The following is a 16,910-nucleotide window of genomic DNA, read 5'->3' as shown; positions in this document are numbered from 1 at the left end:
CAAGCTACAGATGAATGAAGAGGAGTAGTCTTAAGCACTCTTCAGAGCACGGGAAGCTTTGCTCATGCAAATTGTCAGAATGAGATTTCTCTGCAATGGCTTATGCTTCTGATGTGTACTAGGCTATGAGATTAGCTGCTTTTCAGCGTGACATGTCTATGTCCTACACCATTTCTTACTGAAAAGATGATAGCTCTTACATAAACTGTATGTATAAATGTATCATCAAAGGCAGTATGTCACACCAACTATTTGGGGCCTTCTTGTGCTTTTCCCTTCCTGCTTTTCCTTTTCTATTCAAGACTTCAAGACCCAAAACCCAAATTTCATTTAGGAATTTCATAGACAAGCTGTGATCCACAGAGCTCTGTTGGTCACTGTATCTAAGAACAAATCTTACAAAACTGTCAAATGACTTCAGATCTGTAAGTCCAGGGCTTTGACCATGGATAGTTTCTAAGTAGGTAGTTTCTAAGCATCACAAAGCTGAAGTTCTAGGTCACCTAGTGAGAGCTGTGGAAGATGATGTCCATGTTGGCATTTGGAAGCTAAGAATATGCAAATCACCTGGACCATTATGGGCAACTTCTATCAAGTCAAAGAATTCATTTCCCTGAACTAATAGGTGTGTACAAAAGAACACTTCAGCCAACATTGAAGATGATAAAAAAAATTATGTGCTTGGTCTTCCCTGACATGGACTTCAGTGAATACAAGTGGGTTTTGTTTCCATAGAATCACAACAGACTTAATTCAATGAGGAAGAGTTGAATTTATTTTTTTTAATTTATAAATAAATATCTCCTTCTAAATGTATTATGAAATGCTTTCGGAAAACTAAACATGTTATATATATGTTGACTTTTTCTTAAAGAAATCAAAAGCTGATTTTTCATTAAGCCTCTATCTTAAAAAAGAAAAAAAGAAAAAAAGTCATTTTCCAACATAACTTTCAACCAGCTTTACCAAACCCAAACGAAATAGCTAAATGCATATCACCTTAGTCTCACTCCAGTGGACAATCTTAATGGATCATCTACTCTGATGTTTTTCAAGACAGAACAAGGATGCTTAACCAGTGATTTCTGCATCAATTTCATAATTCAAATTGAATTCTTGCATACCGTTTCCCTGCCAGTCTGCATTAATGACTGCAGATAGAACACCTACATATCTATTCTGACTTCACTGCTGATGTTAAAGACCTCTGTCTTGTTGCCTGAAGTTAGAAGATGATGAATTACATTCTTTATCTCAGAACTACAGATAAAGGAGTAGTACTCAGACCTTCCAGCTGAGGCAAAACTGGTGAAATACCCCAGTTAAGCTATAAGAAAAAAAAAACCAAAAAAACCCCACAACTTTATTCTGAAAATGTGATTCTGGCAATAGCTTTCAAATGTCCAGATAATCTTCTTGGGGGCTAAACATTTCTTCTGGAAAAAGCTGGCCTGTCAGAGTGAAGGGCCGCATATTCTTAGCTTCAGATGGCCATGGCTTTTGGAAAAGAAACAACTATGAAACCCTTAGAGTGCAGACTGAGAAAAGATTGGTTTATGTGTTTGCTTCACCTTTTAAGCTACATCACTGATACATAAGAGAAGGCATCTATCAAATACTTCTCCTCGTGTTTCTTTTTTCCTTCTTTTTTCTCCTCAAGATTTCACAATGATGTTACTACTCAAAGGAATCTGTGAAGGCAAAAATCAACCAGTATTTTATTTTTCCCATAAATTGGCATGCAAATACAAGTCAACTTTTATGCAGGAGGTTGTATCCTCGTAAAACATGGAACTGTTGACCTCTGCCTCTTGTCTTAGACTTTTGATCTCTGTGGCTCTGTTGAAGTCTGCTTTTTTGAATTTCTCAGCAGCTCTGTTTTGGGGGTCTTTCTTTAGGACTTAGTTGGCTCAGCAAGGCATGCTGTGCTGGGGCTTTCAGTGCAGAGGTAGCTAGTGCTGCATGCTGACATCAGTCCTGATAATGTCATTCTCACCAGGAGGTGATATGTTTCTATGTGAAGTGCCAAGTCCTAAGTAACTCCATCTTAGTTCAGTGCCTTCATTTTTGTGCTGGGGTAGCTAGTTACTGTTACGAGAGAAGAGGATACTTATGAATTAATGACACTGAAATTGAACTTTATAAAGGAATTATAATATACTGCATTTTTTTTTCTTCTTTGAAGTCTATGTTATCTTGAACTCCAACATTTCAGGTTTTGTTCAGACTTGCAGAATTTACTGCGCATGGGGCCATACACTACAAATAGTCGTATTGCACATAATGTCTCTCTTTAAAGAGGTAAAATTGCAGCAAGGTTTCTCTTCAAGAAGCCTACCTTTTTACTTAAGGTAATAGATTCTGGCTGTAGAATTCAAAAGATAACAATAGAAGCCATTCTTCTTTCAAGTTGCTTCTTTTTCAGGAATACCAGTGAGATAGATAAGGCTCCAAGCTTATCAAGCTCAGCACTTCTTGCATCTGGTGTATGAAGACAGGGTAGCAATGGTTTAGAATTGAGGAAGTGCACTTGGGGAGAGCATACAGTGGAGATGAAAAAGGAGTTGTTAGGGATATTTTACGCTGGTGTTGGAAGGACTACACTAGCAAGGTTTTAATGAGGGTGAGAATCAATCTCTGCAGCAGGTAGAAGCAGTCTAACATTCCATCTTGTGCTCATGGTAGAATAGGTTCAGCCAGCCTTCTCGGATGGAGGCATTGCCACTGCTGCTTTTCTTTCCAAGGTCACATCACACCAGCTAACCTGCAGCTGCTGGAAACGTGCCATTAAGTGGTACTCAGGTCTCTCTCAGAGACCTGATAAATACCATCAGCAGATAGTCGCTGCACCCAGCCTCAAACAAAAAATGTTTACAATGAGAGAGTTTTTTTCTCTTAAAATGGTATGGTTTTTGCAGGATAAATGAGTGGAATGCTTCACCGGTGTGATACAAAAGACAAGTAAAGTTCATCTGAGTAGTTGCAATCACTTGTAAAGAAGGTGTGTCCTGTGGTGCTGCATCTTGGCTTCTTCTTTAACTGTTCACTCAAACATGTACAACATTCAAAGAGAGATAAAAAGATTTTGGATTAGAGAATAGGTCACTCGGTTCTTGATCACCTTTAATCACAGCTGAGTGAAATTTTTCATGGGAACCTTTTTATAAGGGAAAGTCAGACTTAAAATGTCCAAACTTTTCACATATTTGAATCAGTTTCCTTTCTGTTTTTCGTAGTGATTATAAACCGCTTGAGCTACAAAATGTTTTTTTTTAAAGAAAAAAACAGAATTTGAGGGCTAAGATAACTGTTTCAAAAGTTCCACCTCCTCCCCCTTTTTAAAGATTGTAATCCCAGGGAATCGAAGGAGGTATACAGACTTTGTAAAATGAACTTTTCTGAAGGAACTGAAATGGTCATTTCAGTTTTTAATTTTTATTAAAATATCTGATTTACTTTCATCACAGATTATAATGCTATCTTCAGAAATTTGGAGCGGCAATGAACTAGAATTAGATTTGTTACTGTGCTGTTTCCCGAGTACCTTGATAGTATGAGCGCGTTGCTCATTATAATTTTTAAGCACCTTTTTCAGTGTAGTTGATATCACTGTTTCTGCTCCTGCTTCCTTCAGTTGGTGAGAGAGGTGTAGCTTTTGAAACTATCAGCATGGGAAGTTATTGGAGAATTGTAGGAACTGCTCACTCAGGGCAACAATTTTATCTGATATTTTTCTGAACTTATGAGCTGAAAATAATGGAATTATACACATTGACACCCCTTGAGGATTTGACCATCAGATCCAGTCATTAAAAAGGTCTTCACATATTTATCCTACTTATGTCAAAACTTGAAATGAAAATCACTTTGGATAACACTAGCTTACATTTTTTTCAGTTGTCAGAAGCTACTTTTGATTTAGCACAAACTGTCTAAAGAGCAGTCTAACTCTAGTTAAGTCTAAGTCTAAGTCTAACTTGTTTATGATTTGCATGTCCTTAGTACTCTTGCAGAATTCTTTCATCTTACAATATGTATGCAGTGACAAAGAAACATACAGGAAACCTGAAAATATAGTCTGAAGGCTATGCCTTCCTGATGTGCTCAGTTGTAGCTGGAGAACAGGTTCAGAAGTTATCAGATAATTAATACATTTATAAGCCCACGTCAGCATCAGAGGGATCTGCAATCTTGAAGATTATGTGTTTATCTTACTATGACTTTAGAAGACTGATTTGCAAGTGAACTTAAAAAATTCAATGCAAACGCATAATTTTAGAGACAAGGTTGAATCACTTCACACCCCAGTTGTGGTATGTCCTTCAGTGCATGAGTAGTCCCACTGGCTAGCAATAAGGCTACTTAGGTACTTAATATAGTATCTGACTTCAGATTAGATTGCAGAAAACAGCCCATAGGTTATTTGTAAATCAAGACTTTGAATTTGCTCCTTCAATATTTGGCATATTTATTATGTTTATAGCATTTCTAATACACATGCAGTGTATTTAATCATAATGTGCTGCTTCAAATAAAAGTAGTATTTAAGATAGTTCATTTCTCTTCGTGTCACTTAAGTTCATGACTGAAAATGTTTCTTCCCAAGATCATGAAAATCTTGTATCCGAGTCTTAGTCAACTCTAAGAATAAATGGTTGAGGAGCAGATCCTTTTACATGGGTCTCCTCATTCCCATTTCTGATCTTTGCTGGAGCTCTGCAGTTGTGTTTCACATTCGTGAGCATCTGAAACATATTTCAGTTTTGCATTTATTTCTAATAAGTGTATATTTTTTGATCAAATCCATTAGTTAATTTCCCTTGAACTGTTCTTTTCGATACAGTTTTTACCCAAAGTTAAACATTATCCTTCAATTTTGAGCAGAACAGGTTTTGCAGTCCATAAAATTAATTTTTGCTAAAAGCTTTTTGCGTAAAAATATTTCTGACATGACTGAATAGCTGGGCCATTATTAAAATGTTGTCTTTTGGAAACAGCAACGCTTCCACATGGGCTTTCACATAGGTTCTGTATTTTTAATCAGCTACTGCTTTTATAAAAGGCATGCAGTGCACAGGAGAGTGGATTCACATGTCCTTTTCTGTTCATGCACACTGGCCTGTGGACTATAAATGGAACAAAAGGATGAACTTCAATGAGCACTTGTGAATTTGCAAGATAAACATGTGTTGATGAGTTAGAACTTTGTTAACATGCCTGAAGTAGTTTAAATAAAGACTGTGTCACATATATTTTTCTTGTTATTTTTAGAAGTCCAGCTCCAGTGCGACCTGAAACTACGCCATCATCTGGCCCTCCAGAAAAGCAGGAAATTAAAGTTTCTCGTGTGAGGAAGTTAACAAGACAGTACAGCTTGTGAGTAACATATAATACTGTCTTCATGTTTTTGCCTGGTACAGCTGTAAAAGAAGGAGATGCTAATAATTGCTCTAGCTATGCTTTCTGAAAGGCGTGAGTGCAATTACATGATAATGATCTTAGGCTGATACCATTCCTTTCATCTCTGAGAATCTTAAAGCTTTTAATACTCGGTGAATTTGCCATCTCTCTGCAGTTACTAACTTCTGATGTGCAGCCCCTTTGCTTTTTTTTGGAGCTTATTGATTAGAAATTAAAAATCTCTTTTCCACATGAAATGTCAAAGACCTGGTGTGAGTTGGAGAAGGCTGCTCTATCTGCTTCATTACAATCCCATTTGCAAAATGAGGGAAACAGTCCTTAGCTGCTGGGTGTTCAAGCTGTGTTCAGCCATTCCCTCTGGAAAGAGTGAGTGTTCTGTCTCTGTCTCTCTCTGTAATTTGGTCACATGCGGAAGTTACTGAGCGTGCTACAGCTACAGCTATGGCAGCTAAGTTAGGCAGGAGTAATCTGTGCCTACAGAGATTTGGCATCCCATTTACACCCAATTCATCTAATGTTAGAGTCTAGGGATAAACATGGAAATTAGTGTGTTGATTTGTCCTTCACATGAACCATCAAAACCATCAGATGGTTCAGGTCATTGGAAACTAGACGATTGAACAGAGTGGAAAACCAAAAAAAGAATAAAAAAGAAAAGAAATAAAAAAGAGTATTAGCATAAATTTACTAATAGAAGAATGGAGAAAAAAAGTTATATATGCTTTCTCTGCGGAACTGTTAGTACATATAGTAATTGAACATTCTAGTGCCACTAAATATATAGCACAATCAGCAAGATTTCCTCCCATCCCAAAGGTTTCTAGTAAATGTCAATATGTAATTATTTTCTGTCTCATTGTCAATAATGCTGGCTTTTGATATGGAACAAAAATAAAGACCTACGTCACTAAAACTGAAAAATTATTTAGGAGAAGAAACAGAAGAATGAATCAAATTGAGGGTAGAAGCTAAAGAAGCATCTAGCCAAATCTTTACTTGTTCAAGAAACCAAGGCTAACATATGAGAGTGCAGCCACAGCTTGGTAAGCAGACCATGACAAAGCTCATTTACTGTGCATCAGCCAGTATGGTTTGGAAATGAGACCAGAATTGGGAATTGACCACTCAGGATGGGAAGAGAACTCAGATTCCCATCCTATCTTGCTAATTCTGAAGGTAATGCATGACAGGTAACTTGACAGCATTTCCTAGGAGTGGTTTCTCAAGGTCTGAAAGCCTGTTTACTCACTATGCCCAGCAGACCTCAAGCACCAGTAGGCTTTTTCTTGGATGATACACCATTTCTACTATCCTGTTTTCTACAAGCCAGGAGAAGGAAGTTCCCTACATATTCAACGTGCTTCTGATTTGTTGGATTTTTATATAATGCAGGGATTTTTACATAGTAAGAGAAATGGCTGTGACACTGAGAGGATCAATTATGCTATGCTGTGCACGTAGCAGATAATGAAGAGAGCATGATAGCTGATGCTCCTCTTTGAGCACACTAATGTGCAGACCTATTACAGGCATAGTCACAGGTTTTGTATGCATACTTGGAAGATTGTTTGATTTGAGCTTTAACCTACAGGAATTGTTTAACTTGATTCTCCAGTACTACTAGATGCAAAAAAAAAAAAAAGAGAGCAAGATTATGCCATGTAGACAATTTTGAGTTACAGATACTTCAGTGACACTATGTATGCCAAAACAGAAGATTTGCCATGGGACTAATAAAGTAAAATAGTAGGATAAGCTAGTTTTGAGAATAGCAAGAGAGTTAGAAATCAGTGATTAACTGTCTGAGAAAAAAAAATTTCACCAGAGTAGGGTGGGACTGCAAAAGCTGTATTTACCTGTAAATAGAAAGTGACCGCTAAAAGAGGCTAAATGTTGGTAATTGGACATAGAATAATGAAAATAAATATGTCAGGGTAGGCAATGAAGACAACTAGTGCTCAAACTTTTAGCTAGCGTGTTGATAGCTTGGTAACTGATAAGACTAAAGCCTAACACTTTAGCTTGCAGATCTGAAGAAGCTGTTCTGAACTGGCAAGTTCTTGACAATTTTCCACTTCCTTATATGCAATAGAACAGCTTTACCCAGCAAGGATGGAGAAGGTGCCAATGTGTTCCTACTGAGTGTAGGGAGCAAGAGCTGAGAAAATGTCAGCTACATGTTTCTGAAAGAGAGATTAAATAGGTCAACAACCAAAATTTGGCTTGTTAAGAAATTGCATACTTAGTAGGTCCAAAAGATTTTTGCATTCTCTTTCCAGAATGCAAACAATGTATTGTATATGCTCTGGTGATAATTTCTAGCCTTTCCCAGAAGAAATAAAAAATGAACCATGAAAAAGATAATATTAATGGCCATACCTTTTTATCATAATAAGAAAACATAATGTTGTCAGTCAAACAATCCATCACAGGTCTGGATACTCTGTATGTAATGTAGTTTTGAAATGTTGTTTTGCACATCATGCTGACTTCAGGTAACACTAAACCAAATTCTGCTAGTGTCTGTCAAACTGGGATGGCAGGGTTCTGTGCACTGAGACTATTTAATTGGTAGTTAAAATGTATGCCATCTTCTGAGCAGAAAAGAAGTCATTTTTCCCCATGCTTTAAACTGTCAAACTGTAGTCTTTCCTTTTCACATGTCATTCCCACTACTAAAGGTTCTGTAGGCCAGATTGTAACTGCTTATTTCTGTGCAATTCCAATTAGCAACTGGAAAAATTCTGACCCTGGGCCAACTGATACCAATGATTTGTAGCCAATGGGGCTCTACAAAAGTAGATGAAGGTAATATATTCTCTGTTTCTCATTTAGTGGTGAGGTTAGGTGAGATGGAAAGAACTCAGCTTGCTGAACCGAGGGAAAGGGAAGTGTACAATGTGGTTTTAAATAAAATCTTTTCTTTGTAAACTGAATAAATGGGACAGAAAAAAAAACCACATATATTTACAAGAATTTTTCTACAAAGCACTTTTCTGGAGTTGATCAAAATCCTTTTAAAATCAGTTTGAAAATGATATTATGGACTACCTGTGTAATGAGTGCCAAATTCCCCTTTATTGACTTAAGCCAATAAAGCAGTCAGTCTCGTGGATGGATCTAACCAGATCTGTTATTATCAATAAAGCCAGCCTCTGTAGAAGAGAATATCAACATTAAAGTAGAGTAATATCAAATAAGTTTATGTATTCACATAAACATGCTCCATAGAAACACTGCTTACACATCAGAACTATTAGATTTCCATTTGTAGATGAGAGTTGACTAACTGACTGACTTTCATGGAATCTTTAAAGCTTAATAAATTTAATTTAGTTGGAAATTTAGCTATAAATACTGCATTACAAATGGAAGAGTAAACGAACTCCAGTGCCTCTTCCAGAACAGTTACAGTTAAAAGTCAAGCCATATTTTCTAATGAGAAGATCTGTCTGTTTTTCTCAACTGCAGTGATGAAGATGACCTTCCTCCAGCACTGGCAGCAGCAGCAGCAGCATCAACATCTGTATCTTCAGCATCTCCTGGGTCACAGAAAATGTGCACACCACAGACATCAGAAGGACAAACACAGCTTTCACCTGGTGGCAAGGTAAGGTGCAAAGAGATGAGCTTATGTCAGTTGGAGAGCATTTAGGAAGGCTGGGAGGAAGTTGCAAGTAATATTTTTCTTAGATGAAGTAATTCTAAATTTCAGAGTAGTTTTCAGTGCTTAGTTGTGGCCACATGTTTAACCTATGTTGTAAATACAACTGCCAGAAAATGTTCAGAGCCTCCTTGAAGACCCAACTGAAATCAATAATAGGTTTTCACAACCTTGGAGGTCAGTAGATCAGGATTAAATTGTTCAATTTGATCTCAAATTTGCATGGTTTTGTTTGTCTGTCTCTCCTGAGTAGCCATATTTTTAAAAAATGTGTGCAATTTGAAATCCATTTGGCAATTTATGCTTTAAAGAATTAAAAACAAAATGAAACAAAACAGCCCCACCGTAAGATTACAGAAACTAAATGCTTTTTCAAAGCTGAGTTTCTCCTTCATTTTAGAGTTCCACAGATGCTGGAAGTACTTTTGCTCTGGAGCCAGGTGACCTTCTGATGGATTTCACAGAGGCCACACCTATGGTAAATAATTATAGTTTGCGGCCAGAAAAAATGTGAAAGTTTTCAATAATTTGTCTGGAGCTGGAATGAATGGGATGCTATGCAGCATGTTGGATAATGCACAGGAATTAAGTAAGTTTGCTTGATTTTCAGTGGTCCTGAGCACCTGTCAAACTCAGCTCAGCATCTCAGAAAATCAGTCCACATCAAGAAAGCTGAGATTTTGAATGGGGTTCTTTATTGTTGGATGGCTTTTCATTTCTCTCTTCTTCCTGAGTATCTTTACGCCTTGCTGCACTGGTTTCTCCAGCCTCTTTTGTCCCTTTAATGTAGATTCCTACTACAATCATAGACTTGCTTTTAGTAGTTTTCTGGAAAGTTTATTCTTTTCAACACAAGTTTCATTCAGGCCTTATCCAACAGCCAAATCAAAGACGTGTACATGCACTTCTGTATTTCATTAACATAGTGTTGTGCTTCAGTTTGAGGCAAAATAGGCTATAACATGTTGATTATTAACTTCATTTTCTAGAAGTATGTGATCTGTGTTTTTAGTTAAAAGCAACGGAGATATGCTGTCCCACTGAAATCAAAATGGTTCTTGATTTCAATGATCTAGGACTTTCACCTCAGATTTCCAGGAGATTACTTGAAGGATCACAATAAGATCCTCAACTTTCTCCAAATTGTCCTGCTTGGAAACAGCTCTAATGCCACATAGCTGTGCTGCTGTCAAAAGCCATTTTTGCCAAGAAACTACATGTAAAGCCTATGAAAGCCTATGAAAAGCACAGCAGTACATCTTACACAACTGTACACATTAAAATACTGCTCTGGATGTTGCTTTCACTACATGGATAGGTCCTAGTTTACAGTATCACACAAGTATTGTGGGGACATGCCTTTTGCTTCAGGGATATTGTGGTACCAATCTGTAAATAACTGCATGTGTCCTATTACCTAGTATTCCTGCGAGTCCTGTGTCAGCACTGAGCTATGGTGTGGGCATGGGGTGTGCTATGCCTAGGGAGCTGCTGCTGTGGATAGAAAGATAGATTTGGTGCAAGGGCGCTAAGAAGATGCTCAAATTGTCACTGGTATAGAGCAGTTTAGGAATGGATGCTTACCCTAGAGGGACAGAGATCTGGAAAGCTTGTCTCTCTCATGCAATTTTGAGCCTATTATAAACAATAGACCTCGAGGGCACGTTGTTTCCTGTATAAGTTCAGCAGGGTCAGTAAGCAAGTTTTATGTTCTTCACCTACCATCAAAGTCCTGTTCATTATCTCTGCCCTTCAACCTGACACAGCTGAACAGTTTTTGCATAATGCAGATGTTAAGACTCTTAACTGCAGAAAATGAAATTTAAGGGTCTTTCTAACCCCCCAGGACTCCTCACTGAGAGAACTGTTCCAGCACTAGTAAGGGCAACAGTGCTTACCTCTCCCCCATCTACCGTGTAGGAGAGATGTATCTGTTTTTTTCAGCTGAACGTACCACTGCAATTTGAGCTGTCTACTGAAATGGGAATGATTACCTAGAAACTTCTTGAAGTGCTGGAACACAAAACCATCCCATTCCAGAAAGTGGTAGGAGGAGAGGTATCCAGGGCAAAACACCTCCCTCTGTACGTTTCTGGGGGAAGAGTAAATTAGAACAAAGCAAAGGAAAGAGAGAAAAAGCTGCAAGGTATGACATCTTTGCCTGTAGTTTAGGTCGACAAGATACAGGCAGACTGAAACAGACAGACAGGTTATGTTATACTTCTCACTATTAAAAATGATAGGAGTTAAACTGCAAGTAATGATTCTCTGGAGATTGCAAATATATTTCTTATTCTAATTAAAAATATTGTACAATAGCTTACTTTGATAACCCAAATTTTTGAAACTGAGTCACGGTGACTTTTGCAACTGACCTGCTCTAGACAATGTGGATTTGTGTTTTGTTTCCATTTAACAGAAATTCACATTGTAGTCTTTCTCTTCCAGCCAAGGAAATAGCTTTTCTTCTCTAGATATTTTACCCTTTCACTATTTCCTCTTTCCTACCCCATCATCCACTGACAAAATTTTTCATTCTTCATGTTCATAAACTAACCCTCCATGACTTTCTTGGTTTTAATATTTTGAAGAGCATGTACTGAACAGCATCAATCAGCCCTTCTTGTTTTGTTTAATGTCTGTAAAGGTCAGCCTGTTCTCTGAAGAGTAGTTACTGTGTACAGACCTTTCCCTGCAGTTTCACTGACTATAGATTTCTGTCAGCTGAGGTTTGAATGAAAAGTTTACTTATAAGGGAGTGAGTCTCCAAACAAAAGAAAGCTAAAGGGAAATACATAACTTTAGATATTTGATAATTTTGTTGTGGCAACATGTGCTGTCATTTGAGGGTCAGATTATATTCAGCTCAGCTTTGTGTTCGTAGCAATTCAGTGGTAGCGTGCTGGTTTTACGCACTGTGGTTTGACCCTTGGAAAGTTGTTGTTAATTGTACTGGTGTTTGTTTCCTACTCGGAGACATGTACAATGCTTAGAGGGTCTCTCATGCTGCCTAATTTGCTTAAGGTAAAATAGCTGTAAGTTCAGGTTCCTACATAGTCAGGGTTTCCTGCAGTAGGACATTCAAACAGCTGACTTCTCTTTGGTGTCTGGACCATGGTTCTTAAATTGGACACCTAAAACCAACCTTATTTATTTATTTATTTTTATTGGTTACGATGTGTGCTGCCAAACTTCCCATGTTCACCAAAGGGCTGTTGTTAATTTGAAGCAGTTTCAGGCATCCTTCCTACTCTTCTGTAACACTGCTGGCATAGAGTGATTAATAGTCACTGATTCAGGTGCATGATCTTTGTTGTTCAGTGTCTAATCGTTGATGCTTCTTGATGGCCTTGGGTTTTATACATGATTTGCTACTGTTGCCCATAAAGTGGAACCTTTAAAACGTGCTAAGGATCAGAGTTAAAGCGGAGCTCACAAAATCAAATTAACTTATAAAAATGGAGGGATTAGTGAATAGATTGGATTAATGGTATTCAGCCAGCGTACCATGCAGGGATCAGAGCAGCCAAATTTGTCTACTCTGTCAGCCTGGAGGAATTACTGTGATGTGCATGAGAACCAACTGAGCTCTAGTGGTCACTTAGTCATCAATACTTGGACTGCCAATAATAGCAGGGCAACAGCAAGGCAGAAAATCATTTTGCAGGAGAAATAGTGTATGCAGATTGCCTAGAAGTGAAAAGTATCCTTCTGTGATCTGCATGCCTCAAAGTATGAGCTTTGTGCATACTTTTTTCATTTTTCAAGTAAATCTTTTAGTTAACTGATTACAACACACTGCATACTGTCCTTCAAATCACTACAGCAAATGCAGGACAAAATTTCTGTCTTTCTGTACCATTTCATTGAGACTTTAAACACTGTGCCTGGCTTATATGTTATCATGATGCAATGACTGCTGCATTCTCTATTTCAAAAATGAACTGGTTTTATTTTTTTAATACAGCATTATATATGAAGAATTGTAGTATCACATTATGAGCATCCTTACCGAAGCTTATTAAAACAAGTCTTGTCACTTTTGTAGGCTCTTTCTGCCATCAAGCTGCATCTCCCTCTCTCGCATGTTTCTAGCTTTTATGGAATTGGAAATCAAAGCTTAAGCTGACAGCTATTCTGTTCCAGCTTACAGTGAGCATGATCTGTGACACGGGTACGAATGCAGAGCTTTCTTGTTTGATTACAGAAAGCTTAGTCCCAAGCTCCCGAATGAATGTATCAGCTGCTACATCATGCTGTCAAATACCTTCCCAACCAAAGCAGAAAGGCTATATGTTCCAACTTCAGTTTCACCTAATGGAGTAGGACAAAGTAAATAAGAATGTACAGTTTTATATATAAAATGGAACTATTTGTAACCTTTAGCTAAGTTTTATAATGTGAGGTGTACAGGCTAGTGCTAAACCATGATCACATCTCAGAAGATATTGGAGAGCATTTATTTACAGCTGGCTGCATACTTGCAAACTTTACGTGTTATTTCATGCTGGATCCAGAGGAGAAATTTCTGGAGCTTCACCTGCCATCTATTGGCAGAGAAAAGTAAATAAAAAATCATTTGCTTTTTCAAACCTTGAGATACAACATTTAAAAGGCATAGATTACTAGCATGATACTTTAAAATGAAAAATACATGGCCTTCAGTGTAAAAGTAGATTTTTTATTTAAGGCAGATTGCAAACAAATATTTTATTTCAGTACTACTGTAAGCACTCCTGATTGCTTGAAGTGATCACACTGAGTCTGAAACAACGCAGAATTTGATGCATTAGCACCTACAATTTTGGGAATAAAATGAAGGCAAACAAGTCAAAAGGCAGTCATCTGCTGGAGACACTGAGAAGTATCAGTAACTTGACGGAGGCATCAAGACATCCTTGTAAATTCTCAACAGTTAGTTACAGTGAGTAAATGGCAGTGAGTAGTGGAGGAGAGGTAAATAATCTCATTCTATGTCCCATTGAAATTAGTTATTTTGATTTTAAAAAATGCTGATTATAGGTTTAGTTGCTAAATATTCATGATGATTTTACAAGCTTGCAATAAGCCAAATAACAAGAGAGTGTGAAATTGTTTCAGTTTATTTTGTCTTCATTTTAAACATCTTTTTGCTTTGGTTTTCAGTGTAAGACAGGTAAATAGATCAAACTGTAATAGCTCCCTAACCAGTCTTCATGGCACTGATTTCTAAATAAAAGTTGCTATAATGTAGTTTAAGACTAATATCTGATAAGAGCATTAGGTAGCACCAATCTACTCTGCTTGGCTGCAAATACAGATCCAGTATCTCTGTGTGCCCAAGAGATCTCTAAAACCTCTTAGAGACAAGTTTATAAATGCTTTACTTATTGTGAACTACATAGTGAAGGTAAACTAGGTCTCCTCAAAATAAGTAGACTGTATAGCATATTTCAGAATTAGAAGCTTTTTACTTATACATCTTCATTAAATATACATACACATATATTTCTTATTAAAAGTTGGACCGGAAGCCATAAATATACCTGCATTCAAAAGAAGTAGTTTTAAAAAATGCTTTTTTTCTGGGCCAGCCTCTCAATTACAGTATTTGCATGTTCAAATTGGATAGCTTATATGCAAAGGTCAGTTATTAGCAAAACAATTTGCTCAAAGGAGAGGTCTGTCAGTTGCATGTGCACCTACATATACAAATAGGAATACAAAGTAAACAACAAGTTAAATGTACATTTATTCCCAGTTTCAAGTTCGTGCCCTTTAAGTTCATATTAAACTAAGAAACAGGAAAGAGCAGCAATTGCTAAAGCAAACAACCTTTATACAAAAGGCTTGTAGCAGCAGGCAATAAATCTAGTTCCATAGGAACCCAGGGAATGCTTTAGATTGAAATATTGATATTGCAGAGGATCTTTTTTCCCGCTGGAGAAAAGAGCATTGCATGTTCAACCAGCTAAGATTGAAAGGGGCACGTAGTACTGCTCAGGCAATTTGGGTATAAGACATTTGAGAGCGGGTTGCAGAGGGGTGGTGCTCAGTGCTGCATGCAGTGCCAGGCTGCTGGGAGCACGCCGTCTTATTCAAGCAAATGAAAATTGCCTGAGCATCTCTGGGTTACATAAAGTGTGCTAATAACTAGAGAAGGGACTTAAAGCATTTAAAAGCAGCCACGGCTCTCAAGCAGCCAAAATAATGGGTAAGTCTTTCACACCTTTCAATAGCTGCTTCTGATAATGTACACACACAAAGCACTATAAAAACCGATATGTAGCTCGGCACGTAGCTTGAGCACACAGCTTTACCTGTGGGTGCCACTCTTATAAGCAGTGTATTGAATTACTAGCATTCAAGGTAACTGAGTGCCTGGGAACGCAACGAGACTCTGAGGCTGCCTGCTGGATCATATTTTAACATTCTCTGAAAAATATAAAATGCTTTGCCTGCTACTCAGCTATTTGGGGATTTGCTCCCATTTGCCCATTACAGAGGGGCACACAGAGTTAGTCAAGAAACAAAAGGAGAAAATGCTCAAAGATGAACTGTGAACATTTAGATTTACCTTTTATCTGACCCCTCATTTAAGGGATTTAAATTCATAGGCTCAATGAATATTTATTTTCCCTTTATCTGCATGCCAAACAGAATAACTTGGTGTGCTCTGTAAATGTGTGACAGATGATTTAACGCTTCCCTATTTCTTAAACTAATTGAAAGTGATTTCTGTAAAAAATGAAAATATCCAGAAGGTAAAATCCGCTGACTATGCACCAGTGGACACTGTGATAAATTGGATGGGATGTGTACATGAGCAAAAAAAGATACCAAAAAGAGGGGGAAGGTGTTGAGTTGAAGAGAGTGCAGGTGTATGATGCTGCAATGTGCCTGCTCTGTAATTCACTGCTTTTAAATACTGAATGACTCACTGGCTGGCTTTTAATAAAACTTGTGATGACAGTAAAGATGCAATGTCAGAAGATAGTTTGGATCAAGAGGGCATGAGCTTTTTTCCTGGAGAGGTGATAAAACCTGCCATGTACAATTATTTTTAGTCATTTCTGTACATTTTAAGGTGCCTTTGTAAGTGTCCTCAAGCATTCCATGCGCCTGCCCCATCCCAGAAGAAATCATTAAATGAACAAAGCCTGCCCATAAATCTGGTTTCTGCCTCATCACGCAAGGGGAGCTGGTCCTGGAGCTTAGAACATGGGCTGTCCTTCATAGCAGGCCTGTCACATGGTCAAGCTCGCCTGAGAAGCCGGTTACAGCACAAGGCATTTACACCAGAAGATGGTGGCTCTTCTACCACCCATGGGCCCACAGAGAGATAGTCAGGAGAATGGTCAGTGACACCCTGTTGCTCTATAACTGAAGCCCGTGAGGCTGCTGCCCTGGGACACGTTTGCTGTGCTCATCCAGTGGTTTAAGAGCAGCTTGTGAAGGGCTGCCTACGAAGCTGAAGGATGAGGTAGTGTCACAGATGCACACATAGATCCTCCTTTGTGTGGCTGTGACAGGAATTGGGTCAGCTCATTGATCCCACTGAACACTGACCCCAGAAACAAAATGATTTAGCTTAGGTCAAATCCTCCATGAAACCACAGAATTTCTCCTGAGGACCAACAGAGTGATAAAGTACATTTGTAAGCAGCGTAGCTTGTGGAGAAGAACTCCAAATGGGACTGCTTTGGCAGTTAAGTAATTTTAAAATGAGGTCTGATGAAATTATGAGAAGGACTTTAGGATATGGCCATCTGCAATAAGTGACTAGAAATCAACAGACAGAGATGGTACTGGGGAAGTAGCTCCCAGACAATACAAAGCACCCAAA

The 16,910-nt window shown here is 38.0% G+C and overlaps 1 protein-coding gene across 3 annotated transcripts in view; it reads left to right on the top strand.

Moving 5' to 3' along the window:
- The window catches only part of EPB41L4B (erythrocyte membrane protein band 4.1 like 4B), a 164,814-nt gene that overhangs the window by 129,048 nt on the left and 18,856 nt on the right, over positions 1-16,910 (top strand). For 2 of the 3 annotated variants that reach the window (XM_052704242.1, XM_052704241.1), the window contains exons 20-22: positions 5,272-5,376; positions 8,893-9,031; positions 9,486-9,563. In XM_052704242.1, the coding sequence (XP_052560202.1) occupies positions 5,272-5,376; positions 8,893-9,031; positions 9,486-9,563 (322 nt within the window). The remainder of the gene's footprint in view (positions 1-5,271; positions 5,377-8,892; positions 9,032-9,485; positions 9,564-16,910) is intronic. The other variant, XM_052704243.1, reaches the window with a different exon arrangement.

The sequence above is a fragment of the Tympanuchus pallidicinctus genome, unplaced genomic scaffold, assembly GCF_026119805.1.
Source record: "Tympanuchus pallidicinctus isolate F22 unplaced genomic scaffold, pur_lepc_1.0 scaffold5, whole genome shotgun sequence".
NCBI classification, from domain to species: Eukaryota; Metazoa; Chordata; class Aves; order Galliformes; family Phasianidae; genus Tympanuchus; species Tympanuchus pallidicinctus.
This window is presented reverse-complemented; position numbering and strand designations above follow the sequence as displayed.